Consider the following 20,665-nt stretch of genomic DNA (forward strand, 5'->3'; position numbering starts at 1 on the left):
TTGCTTGTCAATGTGAGGAATGTTTGTAACATTCTATAAATAGATGAGACAATGCATATACACTTGTATACAATAAAATCTACAATAATGGCAATTACAAGATACTAACAGATCTCCAGTTGAGCAGAACTACACACAATTTTCTCATTTCACAACAGCTAGATATATAAACTACTTGTTTGTTGAAAAATTCTGCTACTAAACAAGATCAACTAAAAAGGCATGATCTCTCTAAAGATTCAAAAGGTATAAGAAACTTCTGGTGTTACTTATTCAATTTATTTATTTGTGTTTTACGACGCACCAACACAGTATAGGTTATATGGCGCCAAACAGGACTATAAATTTTGGTTTCATATCTCATTTACATCGAAATAAAAACATGAGGTATGAAATCAAAATTTGCATACCTGCTGGAATCACAGAGTTACAGCAAAACCAAGTGTTAAGACCCTATTAGTCGCCTCTTACGATCATGCAAGGGTAAGGCAGTGGTTCCAATTCTTTTCAATCCGTTAACATTTTTCCATGTATACACTGTTTAATGCTTGTTCTTTTTTAATGCAACTCCTCTTATACAGACATTAATGCAAGTCATTCTTATGTTTTAAGCTTTCCACTCTTTCAAAAACAAACTATCTTGAAAATCTACTTTTTATGTTTTTAAACTTACAAACCCTAGTAAGTATTCAAGAATAGCTAAAAGGTCATCTTTTTCCAAATTTTATTAGGCTCTGACTCAGCATTTTCAAAAAGCAAATAAATATTATAACAAGCAGCTAACGCCTGACGTCATTTTGGCCGGGTTTTCTGAATTAGGTGATAATGAGTTAAAGTTCTAACGGCATACAATAAACAACCCCCAAATTAATATGCAATATTGAATGAAAAAGGGGAAAAAAGACTAGAATGGACAGGTAGAAAATGAAATTAAAGAAATAAATTGGTGTAAAAAATAAGTCGAAAAACAACATTTTCAATGTTTATATCCCAGTGACCTTGACCTTTTACCCTGAAATCAATGGGGTCAGGTACACATCCAGACCAACACACCTATGAAGTTTCAAGGTCCTAGGTGATACTGAGTGGAAACCATTTTCAATGTTCAGGTCCCTGTGACCTTGACCTTTGATCCAGTGACCCCAAAATCAACAAGGGTCATGTGCACATCAAGGCCAATATACCTATGAAGTTTCAAGGTCCTAGGTAAAATACTTGTCCAGATATTGTGTGAACACGAAGGTTAATATGTACAGGTCCTTGTGACCTTGACCTTTGACCCTGAAATCAATTGAGGTCATATACACATCAAGACCAACGTACCTATTAAGTTTCACGGTCCTCTGTGAAATACTTGTCCAGATATCGTGCAGAAACTATTTTCAAATGTTCAGGTCACTGTGACCTTGACCTTTGACCTAGTGACCCTGAAATTAATAGGGGTCATGTTCACATCAAGACCAACATACCTGTGAAGATTCTATGTCCTAGGTGAAACACTTGTCCAGATATTGAATGAACAAGACTCATTATTCCATCCATCCACCCGGACTGACCTAATCTACAAGCCGAATTTTTCTTCGAAAACCCGGCCAGAAATCAGCAACTAGACATATGAAGTTCAACAGCTACAGCTAATTTTCTAAGCATGCGAAAGTGATCAGACCTTTATGGAACAAAGTTAATTTGTCACAAAAATGATACCTGCACAACAGCCTGTAATATCAAACTTTAGTCAGTAAAAAAAAAACTCATTGTTACTCTCAACCCCTTTGTGTTCTGCTTATTTTTAATAATGATTTTGTTGTATCTTAAATGGATATACAGGTAGAATAAGACATTAGAAATTTAATTCCTTCTAATCATCATAATCATGGTAACAACATTTCTTTGAGTTTATTGACATACTAAACAAAACAACTGTGATGTGGTGTGAGCACAATAATCATGATTTTGGAAGCCTGACCTTGTATGCCAGGGTAGGATAACACGTAAAATCTGCCAACAAATATCATAATTACTTGGATTTCATTTTTCAAACTCTTTTTATCTATATCTCAGAAAGAGTACATGACAATTACGACTTGATAAATATTTGTCGGATTCTTGTTTGGACAATTTGTCACCTTTTTAAAACTTCACCAATAGTTAGATAGTGATGACTATAGCAAGATTAAATCTGTTTCCTATAACTATAAATAAACCATGGTTCTATTTTATGAAAAAATACCCTGAATATCCCTTTCACTCATATAAACACCATTTAGCCATATATGGCAACTTTCTAACTTTGATAAAAGAGGAGACCCCCTCCTCCCATGCACATGTCCCAGCACCAAACTAGGTTCCCTCAACTTGCTAGCTTGGGTGCTGTGTAGAAAGGCTGACTGTGTAGATAAAACATTAGCATCAAACTGCAGTGTTTTTCAATAAAGATCTGATCAATCCTTCTAGGTACTAACAAAGTATAAAAAATATCAAATTGTCAGGTTATCACAAATTGTTAAAGGTAGTTTAAGTAAATTCTATCATGTTTATAATTGCATTATTTGCCAATGACAAGTGTGGAAGACTGGTATCTTGCAGCAATTAGCACTCAAACATGTAAATATTGCATACATAAAATTAACAACTACTGATATAAACAGTTTGCCACCACCATCATTAACAACAAAGATAAAATAATAAAAAAATTAACTATCTTTTTAAATTTGAAGTTCCTATTCCTTCCTATTTAAATATTAACAAAAACAAATAATGCAGGCTGCAAAAAAAGAAATCTTATACACTTTTCAAAACTACACTTAAAAGTCACGTTTTCCGTCAATCAAGGTATATTTGAATGATAATAAAATCACATATAGTACTGACTGATACAGTCAAATTATAGTAATGATGGGGAAATGTGAGGTAGTTTATTAGCCTTACAACATGGTAATGTTAATATGCTAACATATACTTGATGATGAATATGTTAAATATATTTGGTTATTTTCACGATTATACCTTTCATGCTTTTAATGGTGGATGAATACCCTAGGTGGTCCCTACAGGTATTATTTCAGACACATAGGCACCTGCATAGAACAACTTTTCACAAGCTAACTGGATGACCTTCTCACATCTCAACTGGAGATGAGGGGCAATGGATTCATAGTCAATGACTTTAACCACTCAGCCATTGAGGACTCAGTCTTGTCTTGTTAAACAACGTTCATACTACATTTGAGCCGCGCCATGAGAAAACCAACATAGTGGGTTGGCGACCAGCATGGATCCAGACCAGCCTGCGCATCCGCGCAGTCTGGTCAGGATCCATGCTGTTCGCTAACAGTTTCTCCAATTGCTATAGGCTCTGAAAGTGAACAGCATGGATCCTGACCAGACTGCGCGGATGCGCAGGCTGGTCTGGATCCATGCTGGTCGCAAAGCCACTATGTTGGTTTTCTCATGGCACGGCTCATTTCATTTCACAAGAGACAGAAGAAAGAGGACTCCAGACATAATGTCTATGCCATGGTCAAGAAAATCTGTCTTTTTATAAGAACAAAGTCATGACATTTAGTTTGGTAAAAAGGAGTGGCTATATTTCAAGTAAAATTTATTGCCAAACACAACAAAAATGGTGTAATGAGCATATACAGTGCAGCCTTAATCTGACTGAATTTTTATATTTTGGTTTATACTGGCCAAGATGTCAATGGACAAATTAGTAAATTCTAATGTTTTACTGTAAATGGGATATCTATCATGCCTGTAGGTATCCTGGTATTCATAACAACTCATTAGTTGGATTTACCCTAGGGGAATGTCTGTGTGAACCCTAGTTTTAACAATTAGAAAACAAACTAGTCACAAAAATTATGAATTAGGTAATGATTTGAAAAATTATTTTAAGGTAAAAAATAAAACTCAAAAAATCAGTAATACAAACAGCAACAACCATTTCCCATTGCATAACAATAAACATTCAAAGATTCCTTATTTTTGCATTTTCAAAGGACAAAATTAAATGCATAGGGCAAACATGAACAATTGATTGTGTTAAACATTGTATATGACATTGTGTAAAAAAAAAAAACTAACTTATTCTTATAGTCCAACATGTCTTGCCATGAACTCTAAAAATACACCTTTATCTAACCTCTTCAATTCATTCTGTAAGAAATGATTTAACATCTGTGCCTTGCGTAGTTTAAAGTTTTTAATGTCCTGGGCTCTCCTCAGGGCCTGGAAAGCCATTTTTGTATACTCCCATTGCTTCTGATTCTCAAATTTCTGTGACAGCAGAGTTGTGGCCCTTCTTTCCAATTGTCCAACGGTGTTCTCTAATTCTGAGATTTTATTTAAAATGAGGTCAATATTTTTCTTTACACACTGTTCTGAGCATGTGCTAACTGCTGTATCTATTTGAAGACTTATGTTTGCATGGTAAAGGAGGAACTTTATCAGATTTGGAACTGTTTTAGCAACATTGTCTGGATACTGAATACTGTCAGATTTCCTGAAATTATAATACAATGGCTATTATACAAGTATTTCATGAGTATTATGGAAAATGTCAAACCTATTATCCTGAGATACCAGGAACTGTGAAATTGTTCCTCAGTGTGTGTAAGAAACTGACACAGCATACCTTCAAATAAGCACTTATTGATGCTACCATTCTGTTTCCTATACTGTTCTTGTAGCCAAGTAATAAAGTCTGCATTGATTGTAAAATATTTTAGCAACGTAAGAACAGTTGAAGAGAAATTAAATGAATAGCTTTACAGATGTCAGCTGTATTCCAAAACATATATTTATCTGTAAGAAAGAATGCACTGCATTTTCTATATGCCACTCTGAGGTCATTACAAACAATTCTAACACAATCTGCAGCAATTGCTATATAAACATATAGCGAAATTGCCTATATATGAATCTACGCTAAAATAAAGCTGTTCCATTTCACCCTTCAATTGTAACATGATTGTCAGATTCTTCTATGCTTCTGTTATTCGTAACTTTATCATGACATCACCAAACATAAGGTAACTACTTAATACTAATTAAGTTACTTTAATTAAAATTACTGAATTCAATATCGGAAATTCCATTATGCAAGGCTTTTCAAGCGTGGGGAGGTGTTTATAACAGCATAATGATCCCCCCAAATGACATATCAAGCTAAAATGTAAAGTGCTGTAAAATGCGAAGAATATGTGTAGTTAGAATCAAAATAATAGGTATGTTCCATTAATTTTATCTGTAAATAAATAATATGGGCAGTCGTTTGGATCGAATAATTAAATCACACACTCATGATTTAATCATTACACATCCAAACCCCTGTCCATATTTTGTTAACTGATAAAATATAGGGACACATTTATTATGTCTTAAGTAAGAGATGCAGAAGCACATAAGAAAATGAAAGCTTCCTTAAAGACATATTAGCCCGCCTGCTTAGTTCAATAGGGAGAGTGCAGATCGCACAGGGTTGTGAGTTAGATCTCTGGATGGGACATAATTATGTTCTCCATGACCATTTGATAAAAGACATTGTGTCTGAAATCATTAGTCCTGCACCACTAATGCATGTGGGGAAGTTGGCAGTTACTTGCAGAGAACAGATTTGTACTGGTACAGAATCCAGGAACACTGGTTAGGTTAACTGCTCTCTGTTACAAACCGGTAACTGAAATACTGTTTAACAAGTGTTAAGACATATTACTAGTATGCCCAATTTTCATATTTTATACTCAGTACCTATGTACACACGAAGCAAACATATCTGTTTGTATTAAAAGTATGGTGTGCTAGGTTAAAAATAGGCAAAACTAAATTTAGTACAAATCTGCACAACCTCTAAAAAGCTGGAAGCTTTCTTTTACATGGGTGTTACTACATGACATTCTATTGTGAATGCAGTCCCATATAAACTGATTATAAATTGGGTGAAGTTAAATATATCTGATGAGGAATTTCTACACTTAAAAGTTAACATATCTAATGATTAAAAAATGCTTCATGAAAAATATGCATAGTATATCTTTAACAAATATAATACTGAATTTTTATTATATACCTGTAGGCTGGAAAGAAGATTAGTGTAGGATATCTATCTACTGTATATTCCCATGGAAGGTCATTGGTGTCACCATTTATTCTGAATAAAGAATCATGTTATGTGGAACTGTAAAATAATGATCAATAAAATATATTTTGAAACTTATTGGAAATTATTTCAAACTGAATGTACCAAAACTCTGAACCTGCATAAACTATAAGATACAATGTTTTCCTAGAATCCATGTACATTAGATTTAATTCAAAAATAAGTTAATGATCGTTCCATTTTTTAAATTTTCCAATATGGGTAAAGTTTGGAACATCTGAGTTGAAGTGTATTCTAAAACAATAGCTTTAAACCATCAACTGTAACATTTTACAACAAAAACACTACTTTATCAATATCATTTTATTTGCAAACTACTATGCGGCACTGGAATTAACTGAATTATTTATTGGAAATAAAAATAACTTAATTATACCTGGAAAACACCAAATCCTTGGCACCTTTGAAATATTGAGCAGTAGTAAGGAACACTTTAGACATCTGAGAACAAAATCCACATATATGACTGTAGAACATCAATAACACATCCTGAAATTAGCACATGGAACACTTTAATGAGAACAAAATCCACATATATGACTGTAGAACATCAATAATACATCCTGAAATTAGCACAAGGAACACTTTAATGAAAACAAAATCCACATATATGACTGTAGAACATCAATAATACATCCTGAAATTAGCACATGGAACACTTTAATGAGAACAAAATCCACATATATGGCTGTAGAACATTAACATTACATCCTGAAATTATCACGGAACTTTTGTGTTAACTGACAACAAAACCCATATCTATGACTGAAAAACATAACCAATACACCCTGGGATTAAATAAAGGAGAGTTTCATATATGAGAACAAAATACACATAATAATAATTATTATATTACTGTAGATGATTTACAATACATCCTGAAATTAAACAAGGAACTTGCTCTTCCAGTAATCAAAAACTAAATTCACATAATATATGACATAGTGCAGAACATTTAAACAAACAATGCACTCTGAAATTAAAACAAGGAACACTTCTTATAACTCAACGTGAACAAAATTCACATGACTTTTGTATGTGGAAGAACAGTTACAATAATTATTAACAAGGCAGTCTGAAAGACAGCTAAATCCCCCGCCACTGCTATGGATAGTGAAAAGGTAAACCTTTGATTTTAGCTGTGACCTTGACCTAGAACTGACATGGCTGACTCATGAATTCTGCACAACGTCTTGATGAGGTGATCATTTGACCAAAATGATCAAAGTTTCATGAAAATCCTTCAAGGGGTTTAGGAGATACAGATCTGAAACCTTTGACCTTCAGTTGTGACTTTGACCTTGAGTTGACATGGCTGACTCATGAGTTCTTGATGAGGTGATCATTTGACCCAAGTTTGATGAAAATCCTTCAAGGGGTTAAGGAGATACAGAGTGGACACCAAATGGAAGGCTCAAACCTTCGACCCTTAGTTGTGACCTTGACCTTGAGCTGGCATGGCTGACTCATAATTTCTGCACATCATTCTGATGAGGTTATCATTTGACCCAAGTTTTATAAAATTCCTTCAAGGGGTTTAGGAGATATAGAGTGGACACGAAATGGAAGGCTCAAACCTTTGACCTTGAGTTGTGACCTTGACCTTGAGCCGACATGGCTGACTCATAAGTTCTGCACATCGCCTTGATGAGGTGATCGTTTGACCCAAGTTTGATGAAAATCCTTCAAGGGGTTTAGGAGATATAGAGCAGACACAAAATGGAAGGCTCAAACCTTTGACCCTAAGTTGTGACCTTGACCCTGAGCCGGCATGACTGACTCATGGGTTCTGCACATCGTCTTGATGAGGTGATCATTTGACCCAAGTTTTATAAAATTCCTTCAAGGGGTTTAAGAGATATAGAGCGGACATAAAATGGCAGGCTCAAACCTTTGAACTTGAGTTGTTACCTTGACCTTGAACCGACAAGGCTGACTCATGGGTTCTGCACATCGTCTTGATGAGGTGATCATTTGACCCAAGTTTCATGAAAATCCTTCAAGGGGTTTAGGAGATATGGACCGGACACGTTTTTGTTACGGACGGAAGGACGGACGCAGACCATTCCTATAATCCCTCCGCCACGGCGGGGGATTAAAAAAAAGCAATAAACACTTAAATAGAAGCAAGATTTCAATTACATTACTCCATGCTATTACACTATAATAGTATTCTGAAAAATAGCTTGTTCTAATCTTACTTTTGGGGTTGTTTACTTGCAATCAAAACAAGCTTTCATTTGAAGAAAACTAGAGCTATCACTGATGGTGATAAATACATGGAAGGTAAAATACTGTGATCAAGACTGTGACCTTGGCCCTGGATTGATCTAGTGACCTGGGTTGTGCATTCTGCATGTTGTATTGATCTGGTCAACAATGAAAATTTTTGCAGCAATTTGTATGATTGGGACACAGAATTAAAACTATTTAAACCCTTAGTGACCTTGAATTTGGACCAAGTTACCAGGGCCAAGAGTGACTTTTATAATATTACAGCAGTGAATGTTTTTGTTTTATTATTTCAAAATCCATTTAGCAGTTACATAGTTTGCCTCCAGAAAGGAATTATGGACCAACAGATAGATAAAGCAAACATGCTTGGTACACCTTACACACATACTTTATTTTTTCTCATAACCACTTCCTGGAATGTACTGGCTGTTACTTCTGTAATACACACACTGTTTGACTTGCTACATTCACTGGAGGTGGTAACTTCTGTAGACTTCCTGTAGGGACTTAGCACACCTTCTGTGTAGTTCTTCACAAAATGGCCTGCAAGAAAAAATTAGGTTATGTGTGACAGAAGTCCATACGAAAAAGGCTTCAGTATTCTGTCTTTAAAAGTTGTACAAAAAGTTAAAAAGAAATTCCAAAATACTAGTGTGTCTAAAGATGCACTTGTCAGATATTATTTCAGCACCTTATTAATGGATTTTGATTCAACCCTTACCCTGCTATATTTCTATAATGGACTGGTCCATCTTTCAATTTGGACAGTACCACTTATTATTCAAAGGGGTTTTCACTGAAAATTTACTGACTGAATAGCGAACAGTGCAGACCATGATCAGACTGCACGGATGTGCAGGCTGATCTTGGTCTGCACTGGTCGCAAAGGCAGAATCATCTGCCGCCAGCAGGCTAAGGGTTAAACTGTGTCTGATGAACTTTGTCAAAAAACAACTTGCCAGAAAAATGACAAAAATAAGCCTGAAAAAATGACAAAAATTATTTTTCTCAAAAGGATCAAAAATGCCTAGAAAATGACAATATTTACCAAAACAAAATGACAAATATGTGCCTGAAAAATCACAAACTGTATATGATTAAAAAATATGAAGTCCTGATCTTAAAAATCACCAATAATTCGCGGGCTTAGCGCAGAACGGTTGTAACACCTTCTTTATTTCATATAAGTTACAACCGTTTTGCGCTAAGCCCGTGAATTGTAAAGACTGTTTGTTTCATAAATGACATTTTTCGCCTCAGTGACACCAAATTCTGAAAGAACATGTAAACAAGAAAAAGAACTCAAATGCAATGTACTTACCAAGATTTCTATAGCTTAATTTTTCCCTGAGCAAATACAGTGTTTCATCTTTTAAATCTACGAGTATCACAGATGCTTTCTTTGGCGAACTTGGTATATTTAATTGTTCCAAGAACACAGAATGGTACACACTATCTACGTAGTAAAAATCTATGGTTTTATTAGTCATACATTCAAGACCAGTTATATTTCCATTAAGTATATCACTAAACAAAGTCCTCATCTCTGCCATTTCTTCAAGTTTAGGAAGATGCTTCATCTTTTGCAACGTCAATTTATTCAAATATTGTTGATGAAGAATATTTTCACCATTTATAACAAACGGATCAGTGTTCCGTCTAACTTTTCCGGACACTTTTTTGATATGTAAATTAGGTAAACCAGTCACACCTTTTCTACAGCACACAGAATGGTGCTCATTTACATTGTAATATTGATAAAAATCTGAGCAGGAATTCTCTAATGTTGGTGACCAGAAAGAGTCTGCTTCTGATTTGAATCCAATATCACAGACTGTGTCACTGTCAAAAATATTTTTCTGAATACAATATTCACACACTGAGTTTTGACTGGCCTTTTTAGAACCAGTCAATAAACTAACACAACACTTCCTGTTGCTGGAAGACAAGTCACTTTGATAAACGCTGGATTTCTTTTCAAGGCACTTTTTATTGTATTCTAGAGCATATTGATTTTGAACAACTGAACTCTGAATATATGTACGTATCATATCCTGATAATACATGGTATGATTTCCACAACTTCTAAATGCATAGCTAGCTAAATGAACCTGAAAAAAAAAATGTATATTGCATCAAATAGAACTCATTCTTCTCACTTATTTCTGCTCATACTTTTAGGATGTACTTTGCTCATCTTTCATTAAACTACTCAATTGTTAAACATTAGAAAATCACTGTCAAATACATATATATTAACTAGGCTATTTATATAAAAATTACCTTGTTTGTATCATTATAACAGTGTGTTAAGAACTTTGATCACTATATATAGTCAAATTAGCCTAAACATCAAACTAGCAAACAGAGACTTTCAAATGTTTCACCCCCTTATTGGTTACTGTAAAAGCAGAAATTTTCACGAGGGTTTAATTTTTTGCTATATCCATGAGGCCCTACATCTCACAAAAAAAATCAATCCTTGTGTACATGTAAATATTCACCATTAGTATAATTCAAATTCAAGTATGATACCATTTTCACAATTTCACAAATATTAAACGTCACAAAAATACTCAAAATTTCAAATTCGCAAAATTCTGACACATATTTTTTATAGGTTTTACAGTAAATATGCCAGGTTACACAGTACGTATCATGTAAATACATTTATCAGATCATTTACCAAAACTGCAGTTGACGAATATGGAAAATATTAAACTGAGGCTTATTTCCTTTACAATTAATCCTTCTATGTTGAAATTTTACAAACATCTTACATTTTTATGAGAGAAGTCAATGCAAAAGTCATAATCCTAAACTAAGTATAAGTTCTATTATTATATGTCAAATGTTATCCAAGGTGAGTGTTGGTGTAGTGGTAAAGGTGTCTGCTGCTGAAACTGGGGGTCATGGGTTCAAGCTTGAATGGGGGCACAATCACCCCTACTATTACACCAGTAAAGATTTTCCAGGAGGCATACTCAAGAGTGGTTCAAATATGCTTGAAGCTTTCATCACCTTCAAGCTACAATAAATTATGATAAACTAATATCATCCATACTTGGCCTCTGCATCTGTGGGAAAGTTGACAATCACTAATGGTGAACCAGCTCATACTGAGTTCAGGGGTTCTATCAGATTAACTGGCTGCCTCCTTAAACTTAAAAACCTGTAAGATTAAATCCACATGAAAAGGGAAAGAGAAGCTAAGCTTAGACTCACCATATCACGATACGGATTTATGCCGATGAGAGGATTGGTTGGAGCAAATATAAATACAGCGGGACCTTTCTGCATGTGCAGGGACAGAGTGAGACTCTTCACCCCTGGAGGTACAAGCCAGGGGGCTATATTCTGGGAAAAAATAAAGAATTTTCAGTAGACTTCTACATATGAATTAGATAATATTATACTATCTTTATTATTTCAAAAGAAAACTTCTTAAAGTTAATAAATCTATGAAACAGTTTAGACCTTAACATTTTCCAAAGGATTTCTTAAAGAAACTGATCAAGGTAGTACACCAAACATTAGACATGATGATAACAAGAAATCAGTCCTATATGGCATTACATGTACTTACAATCAACTCAAGATATAAGATAGTATTATATACCCTTCTCAAATGTGTTCATTTGACTGGCCGAAATGAGTGCACGCGCGAGTCCGCAAAAAGCGATATTGACCTGCAAAAGTTATAATGACTCTTATGATATCACTTTTTCTTATATGTATGAAATATGTGCCAGTCAAATGAATGCGACTGAGAAGGGCATAAAATATAACAACTATAGATTTATGTTGAGGTCAATATGTGTTTTTACGGACCTGTAAAAACACATATTGACCTCAACATAAGTCAATAACTGTATAATAGTTACCTTTTGTCTATAATGTAGAATCCAAGCAGTCATGTTTTTGGCAGTAATGTTGTAAAACACAGGATATTTCTAGAAATATCAAAATATTGCTGGATGAAAAAGTATTTAAATAATTGAACTAAAAATCACAGTTTTAAGAAATATAAATATAAATGTTGAATTCAGATACACCCAAGTAGCTGTAAAATTGAACTATGAAACCTGAAATTCTGCCGAAATCAATAGAACTTAACAGCTGTCTGAAATATTTTTACCCAAAAAGGGTGTAATTATAACTTTTTATTAGTCAATAACTTATTCGTTCTGATAACATATTCTGATACGTTCTAACAGGCTCAGAGTAATGAACCTTTCCTTGTTTTGTTTTTTAAAACAACAAATTTCTAACAAAATAAATGAAAACAGAAAATTTTGATACAGTGAAGCTAAAAATTAATTGCATCAATAACTTTTTAAAGAGCAAATATCAGCATAATTATATAGTCTGTAGTAAAATCTATAAAAAAAAAAATTAACTTTTAGCCTCTGCAGCTGTCTTTGAAACAGAAACAATAGGCTTGTTTAATAACTACACATCTGGCAATAAAACTGTGATCTACCTATCTTACCAAAGTAGTATTTCCTACTCTTGTCAGTATAAATTGGTTTGGTGATGACATGTTTAAACTTCTTGCAAGAGACTGTGAGGTTACAACTCCAAATTTTACAGGCTGGTAGAAATCTACAAAATTTATTCAAGATGATGACGAAATTTGACATTACTAAGATATTATCTGAAGGTAAAATATCATTACTCAAAATATGCTGTAGACATCAGATGGCAAGAACGATATTGTGCACTTAAACTTTTTGGCATTTCTTACCTTTAGCAATAGTTTATTTAAAAATGTTTTTCAACTGCTATGAATATCTTACATGCAAAGTACACTGTTTAATTAAGTTTTATATATCTTATTAACTCCCTTTAACACCATTAAGCAAGTTAGTTCATCTGATTATTTCCCTTAAACAGGTGTCATTAAAAGACTACATGTGATTATCACCCTTGAACAGGTTATATATGTTAATAATTCTGGTTACCTCCCTTTAACAGATTTTATTATATATAACATGCTATATTTAGTCATAACAGTAAAAGCACCTGATTACAACCCATAAACAGAATTTATTAAAATCAGCTGACTGTCTCCTGAATTAATTCAATAGTCCAATGGCCCTTATTAACTCCTTTTAACTGGTGTTAATACATCTCCTTCCCTCCCCTGAACATGGCCGACTTTTAGAAATTTTTATTTCATGTTCTCAGTTTTTTAAATTTTCCTTACTCCTTAAAAGTCTATTATTTACCCAGATACAGATTATATTATTTGACAGTGGAAGCAAAAAATTTCACTTACCATATGCTATTATTCTTATAGCTGTCAGGTAGAACTGGTGAAAACCAGGTCCTGGTGGTTGTGGGGAGGAGTTAAAATCAAAATAGCCGATCACTGTATTCTGGAAATATTTGCAATATATTACAATGCTATCAGAGATTTCTCTCAGAAAAATCGTTTTATATGTTAAATCCATTTGTTATGCCATATAATGTTCCTGAATTTACAGCCATAATGTAACCATTCTACCCTCCCCCTCTCAAATCCCTATTTATAGTAATCTGTATCTTTACATAAACAAGATGAACATTGTTACAATCTGGTCCTATATCTGACTTAAAGACTATGAGTTTTCAAGTAAACTTAAAGATTCTATAGTATGATGGTACAGACCAGTGTGATTTCATAACAATGGAGAATGAATTCTGAAGTAACTTATGTCAGATTCATAAATACTTATTAGGAAACCTAAATGTTCTCTTCAAATTGGCTTACATCATTCTGAGCAATAAATTCTGTTATTTGCCGCTCTGTTGTCAGTGACTTCAGAGGGAAAAGGAAGCTTTCTGCAAACTTCACAAAATACTCTGCTTCTTTTATACCTGTGAAAAGACAAAAATAACCTTTAATGATAAGCAAAAGATGTTTCACTTTATTGAAAATATTCTCAGCTTTTCGGTATTTAAGGCAATAAAAGTTTCCTACAGTACTGGAAGTCCCTCGTATGGTTTTCCCTACTATAGATAATGCATGTGTATGACCTTAACAGTTAACACTGTCTATTACAGCAAAAAAAAATTACTTCCACATCTTCGTGCAATCTTTGTGATATGATGTGGGATAATTTATTGCAATATTGACTACCATTCACAATAGGGATGTAGAATTCTATTAACTTGTGCAACATGAATAACAAGTTTACCTATACCATACTTTGATAGACAGAGCTTAATTCCATATTAGTGGAATATTCAATAAAGGCAAGCTAAGAATACAAGATATGAATGCATCTAATAAATGACATGTATACACTTTTTTCTAAGGCCATTAACTGTGTTCTTTGCAAGATCTCAAATCTTATAAGTTGTCCAATAAAGGTTACACTATCAATAACCCGGTTACCAAATTTCTCTCAGTTTTGTCATAATAGTACTAAGCTCAACTTTACACATAAATATCTGTGACCTTCTCACTAAAATTATGTTTTAGTAATTAAATGTATGGTACATATGACAAACATTTAAGTGCATCTCAAGTAGGTAGATACCATATGCTCGACACTTCTCAAATCTCTATACAGTCAAACCTTTGTGAAAGGCCTTGTCTAAATAAAGGCTAGTACTATAAGACCTGCAGACAAATTTTGCAATTTATACTCCCATTAAACCATTACAATCTGTTTTTAAGTGACCATCTGTCAACAAAGACCACTAGTTAACCTTTAGACTGCTGATGGCAAGTGATTCTGCCTTTGTGGCCAGTACAGACCAATATCAGTTTGCACAGATCATGGTCTGCACTGATCACTATTCAGTTAGTAAATTTTCAGTGAACACCCATTAAAATAATAAACAGTAATGCCTAAATTGAATGATGGACCAGTCCATTTTAGAAATTTAGCAGGTTTAAGGTTAATTTCCAAAAGGTAGCTTTTTCTAGACAGGTTTGATTGTAGTTATTTTCTTGTTTGTTTATAATCTTTTTTATAGATATATATATATATATTCTTTTATATTTATTTAACACTAAGTCTTACCCTGCTAAATATCTATAATGAACTAGTCCATCTTTCATTTGGACAGTACCACCAAAAAGATACTGACCAAATGGCAAACAGTGCAGATCATGATCAAACTGCATGGATGTGCAGGCTGATCATGATCTACACTGGTCACAAAGGCAGAATCAATTGTGTCCAGCATGACAAAGGTTAAGCAATTTAACCAATATTATATATAACTGTGATAAATCAACAGGATAAAATAAAGAAAAAAAAACACTAAAATGCTGCCCAAAGTTGAATCTTTGGTTATCAAACTTAGCTACCAGTGAATCTATATCCATCCGATACTCCTGAATGGTAAATAAAGAGCTCAGGATAGGAGTAAAATTTCATTCGTTGTCTACATTCTCCCTCAGGAAACCAACAATTTATAGCGGCAAACTTCACCTGTAATAACACATCATTATTGTAGGTACAAATATGTAGTACACATTGTACGCAATAAATTTCTATCATCATGTTTACGAGTTTAGTATAATATTATTATGCTATAGCCATATATCTAAACTTGAATGGACGCAGTTTAAACAGTTATGTCAATCAATTTCTTTGAAGTAAAATATGAGATGTTTTACAAGTCCCATCCAGAACCTGTAAACTTTAGGCTGTCATTCCGCAAAACCAGTTATTAGAATTCTTAGGACTGTGAAAATATTCTTTTGTGTGAAGATGGGTACATCAAATAATTTTGATAATTTAAATTGATAAATGTAAATATTTTCTATTTACTCATTAAAAAAATCTAAGCAATACTGTTTGTGTAAAGGTCTGAATTTTGGGAGCTTATTGATACTTTTTAACTTTGGGAGCACAAGGTTCAGTTTTCTGAGTACATAAATTTTCAGTTTTAATTCAAAAAGTATTGTTACAGGAAAACTAATGTTTCTGTAACACAATAATAAGACAACCCACATGTATGCTACCTGACATTATTTCACTAAAATCTATTTAAAATGTAAGATTTCTACTACTTACTGAATTATACAAAACTTTAGCAGCTCTCATAAATTCTCCTCTCACACGTACAGACTGGGCACACCATGGTGCATAGTACATTACAAAAATCAATTCTTCATCACCCAGAAGCTTGATAACTGGCTGAAGATTTCCAAATGGGTAATCTGCAACACGACTATGTGATGGAAAGAATTTGTGTGGTAAACTTGCAGGCTGTGTAATCTGTTTCTCATGAAAGCTGAAAAAAAATAAATTAACAAGAGGACCATGATGGTCCTGAATCGCTCACCTCTTCCCACATGACCAAGTTTTGAGTATGACGTCGTTTTTTCTATTATTTGACATAGTGACCTAGTTTTTGAGCTCATGTGACCCAGTTTTGAACTTGAGGTCACAAGGTTTTTCTATTATTTGACCTATTGACCTAGATTTCGAAGGTACGTGACCCTGTTTTGAATTTTACCTAGATATCATCAAGGTGAACATTCTCACTAATTTTCATGAAGATCTCATGAAAAATATGGCCTCTAGAGAGGTCACAAGGTTTTTCTATTTTTATACCTACTGGCCTAGTTTTTGACCGCATGTGACCCTGTTTCGAAACTGACCTAGATATCATCAAGGTGAACATTCAGATCAATTTTCATGAAGATCCATTGAAAAATATGGCCTCTAGAGAGGTCAAAAGATTTTAATAATTTTAGACCTACTGACCTAGTTTTTGACACAGTTGACCAAGTTTCAAACTTGACCTCGATATCATCAAGATGAACATTCAGACCAACTTTCATACAGATCCCATGAAAAGTATGGCCTCTAGAGAGGTCACAAGGTTTTTTTATTATTTGACCTACTGACCTAGTTGTTTAAGGTACGTGACCCAGTTTCAAACTTGACCTAGATATTATCAAGGTGAACATTCTGACCAATTTTTATGGAGATCCATTCACAAGTATGGCCTCTAGAGAGGTCACAAGGTTTTTCTATTTTTAGACCTACTGACCTAGTTTTTGACCGCACATGACCCAGTTTCGAACTTGACCTAGATATCATCAAGATGAACATTCAGACCAACTTTCATACAGATCCCATGAAAAATATGGCCTTTAGAGAGGTCACAAGGTTTTTCTATTATTTGACCTACTGACCTAGTTTTTGATGGCACGTGACCCACTTTCGAAACTGACCTAGATATCATCAAGATGAACATTCAGACCAACTTTCATACAGATCCCATGAAAAATATGGCCTCTAGAGAGGTCACAAGGTTTTTCTATTATTTAACCTACTGACCTAGTTTTTGATGGCACGTGACCCACTTTCGAACTTGACCTAGATATCATCAAGGTGAACATTCTGACCAATTTTCATGAAGATCTCATGAAATATATGGCCTCTAGAGAGGTCACAAGGTTTTTCTATTTTTAGACCTACTGACCTAGTTTCTGACCGCACGTGACCCAGTTTCGAACTTGACCTAGATATCATCAAGATGAACATTCAGACCAATTTTCATACAGATCCCATGAAAAATGTGGCCTTTAGAGAGGTCACAAGGTTTTTCTATTATTTGACCTACTGACCTAGTTTTTGACGGCATGTGACCCAGTTTCGAACTTGACCTAGATATCATCAAGATGAACGTTCTGACCAATTTTCATGAAGATCTTGTGAAATATATGGCCTCTAGAGAGGTCACAAGGTTTTTCTATTTTTAGACCTACTGACCTAGTTTTTGATGGCACGTGACCCAGTTTCGAATTTGACCTAGATATCATCAAGGTGAACATTCTGACCAATTTTCATGAAGATCTTATGAAATATATGGCCTCTAGAGAGGTCACAAGGTTTTTCTATTTTTAGACCTACTGACCTAGTTTTTGAAGGCACGTGACCCAGTTTCGAACTTGACCTAGATATCATCAAGATGAACATGCTGACCAACTTTCATAAAGATCCCATGAAAAATGTGACCTCTAGAGTGGTCACAAGCAAAAGTTTACGGACGCACGCACGGACGCACGACGGACACCGCGCGATCACAAAAGCTCACCTTGTCACTTTGTGACAGGTGAGCTAAAAAGTAGACACATGCGTCATAATATTATTAAAATTTGTTTGTATCTTCCGCAGTGTCTACTGAATTATAGAGCATAAAAGTAGTTGGTGATAATCATTTGTAATAAGGTTTTTTCCTGCTTATGTGTGTGCATTTGTGCTTGTGCACCTGTGTGTCTTGGGCTGTGCCTTACATGCAGTGTTCACTGAGTGTTGTTATATCTTACTTGTCTGTTTATCTAAGTAAGCTAGTTATGTTAAAATGTGCGTATTTTTCCATTATTGTGGGCCTACTTTGCAAATGTGTGGCTCTGAGGCTGTGTTTGTGGTGCTCTATGCTTCCTAGAAATCTACCCATACCCTCAGGAAGGGCAATTTTTCGTCGTTCTGAGACAAAGGGGAATTTTAGCCATATGTATGTTATCATTATTATTATTATTATACCAGATTTATATAGCGTCCTTTTCATGATAAACACGTTCAAATGCGCTTTACATTTCGCAAACGCAGCCACACAGGGCGCGAAATTCATCCCCTACTAGGACTGTAATAGGACAGATATAGAGCGATCTGACCAGAGGGACAGAGTGAGATAAAGCTCTGGAACAGATAGAGAGAAATCATTTTTAGATACAGACTTGTCCGGCTAACTAAGCCTAGCTCTTTGCGAATGTTACTACTTTTTAATACTGTTTCCAATCATTTCTATCATGTGTACACTTTCTAATACTGTTTTCAATCATTTCTAACAAATGTAACTATATTGCAGCAGTAACCTTCCTTAGAGACATTATAATACAACCAAGTGCTTGAGAGAGAGATCATTTATTTTTTGGTTTTCGAGTGGAATTTTCTTCTGAGAAAGAGAAAAAAACCATACTATTTTTTAAAGGGAATGGGGCCCATATTCGGCCCCAAAAATGGCTAAACAAGTGCGCTGCATAGGCATATCAATCACAACTAGATATTTTGGCACGCCTCTTGTTTAAGTGATGCTACTGCAGGCCAAAATACCCTAAAACTGTAAACAGCTAACACAGTCATATATCATGTCAAACTGTTAACAGCAGAAGGGACATTTTCACTTAACATTATAACAAGTGGCGCAGTATGCTCTTCCAAGTGCTTGACAAATCCATCCCTACTCCTGCTCTTAATACTAGTAAAACTTGCTGCTCTGTACATAGTAAAAGTGCTGTAGTATTTTGATGAAACAAATATAAAAAAAAATCATAGATATTATGATCAATCAATACTTAAATTAAAGATTTAGTATTATCTTCAATCGAGATCAAACTGTGAACAACAAAACTGACATGAGGTGTCACGATAATTGCCAATAATTATCGGCATTTAATAAGCTGCAGACTTTGTTAAAACGTATGTTCAGTTGTTTTTTTCTCCCTTTTTATTGTGTTTTGCAGTTTGCTTTGATTGCAGACCTCTCTAATTCAATTGTTCTTTGTTACGATTCAGTCGGTCATCGTCATTTAATTGTTTTTAATTACCGTTACTGCATACATGCCTCAGGCAATTACACATCACCCATGTTTAGTTGTCGAGTGAAGAAAGGCAAAGGGTGGCAATAACGGCAGAATGGCGCCCCTAAAAACGGGCAGGCGCTGCATCATGTTATTCAGCTCTAGAAAAATCCCCAATGCCTAGGTCCAGTCCCCCACTTATAATAAGACATAGGTAGGAACTGGACCTAGGCATGAGACTAACCTCTTTGGTTATAAATGGACAACTGCATGAGAAATTTAAATTTGTAACTAAAAAATCTGCAAGATTCTCACCTATTTCCTGACTTGAAATATAGTGTAAACAAAAGTATAAACGAAATAATCATTGTTATTCTGCTGATCCTTCGCAGACACGTAAGCAACCGACGTTTCCTTTTCAATGACCTCAAATTTGACGTTTGAAGCCTTTTCTCTCTCTCCATTGGTTTGACAACACGTCAGATGTAAACCGGAAATGTGTATCGCACCGTCTGTCAAAAGTAAATTGACCGTCTCAAAAGAAAACTGGGACAACCAACAACAATATGATAGCATAAAACACAGTAATATAGGTTTAGCTCAGTATTTCTGGTATATTTGAAGGTGTTTAGAGAAAATAAGGAGCATATTTTAAAACAGAAATCTAAAACAAATTTGCTCGCAGTATGATTATTTCCATTATTTTGACACAGTCCCTAGTTCGGTGTCTG

The 20,665-nt window shown here is 34.5% G+C and overlaps 1 protein-coding gene across 2 annotated transcripts; it reads right to left on the bottom strand.

The window, feature by feature from the left end:
* Positions 1 to 3,420: 3,420 nt before the first annotated feature.
* On the bottom strand, positions 3,421 to 20,614 carry LOC128550194 (thioredoxin domain-containing protein 11-like). 2 transcript variants are annotated; one of them, XM_053528686.1, is made up of 13 exons: positions 20,250 to 20,612; positions 16,414 to 16,633; positions 15,702 to 15,825; positions 14,151 to 14,257; positions 13,677 to 13,776; positions 12,888 to 13,000; positions 12,280 to 12,348; positions 11,621 to 11,752; positions 9,717 to 10,506; positions 8,784 to 8,938; positions 6,537 to 6,649; positions 6,071 to 6,151; positions 3,421 to 4,504 (listed from the first exon to the last, which is right to left on the bottom strand). In XM_053528686.1, the coding sequence occupies exons 1-13, from the start codon at positions 20,396 to 20,398 to the stop codon at positions 4,093 to 4,095; spliced, it is 2,565 nt and encodes an 854-aa protein (XP_053384661.1). In that variant the 5' UTR covers positions 20,399 to 20,612; the 3' UTR covers positions 3,421 to 4,092. The 2 variants fall into 2 exon arrangements, with proteins under 2 accessions (XP_053384661.1, XP_053384663.1); XM_053528688.1 differs by lacking the exon at positions 3,421 to 4,504 and having other exon boundaries at positions 6,071 to 6,178; positions 20,250 to 20,614.
* Positions 20,615 to 20,665: the final 51 nt, after the last annotated feature.

Source organism: Mercenaria mercenaria, chromosome 2 (assembly GCF_021730395.1).
Source record: "Mercenaria mercenaria strain notata chromosome 2, MADL_Memer_1, whole genome shotgun sequence".
In the NCBI taxonomy this organism is placed as follows: Eukaryota; Metazoa; Mollusca; class Bivalvia; order Venerida; family Veneridae; genus Mercenaria; species Mercenaria mercenaria.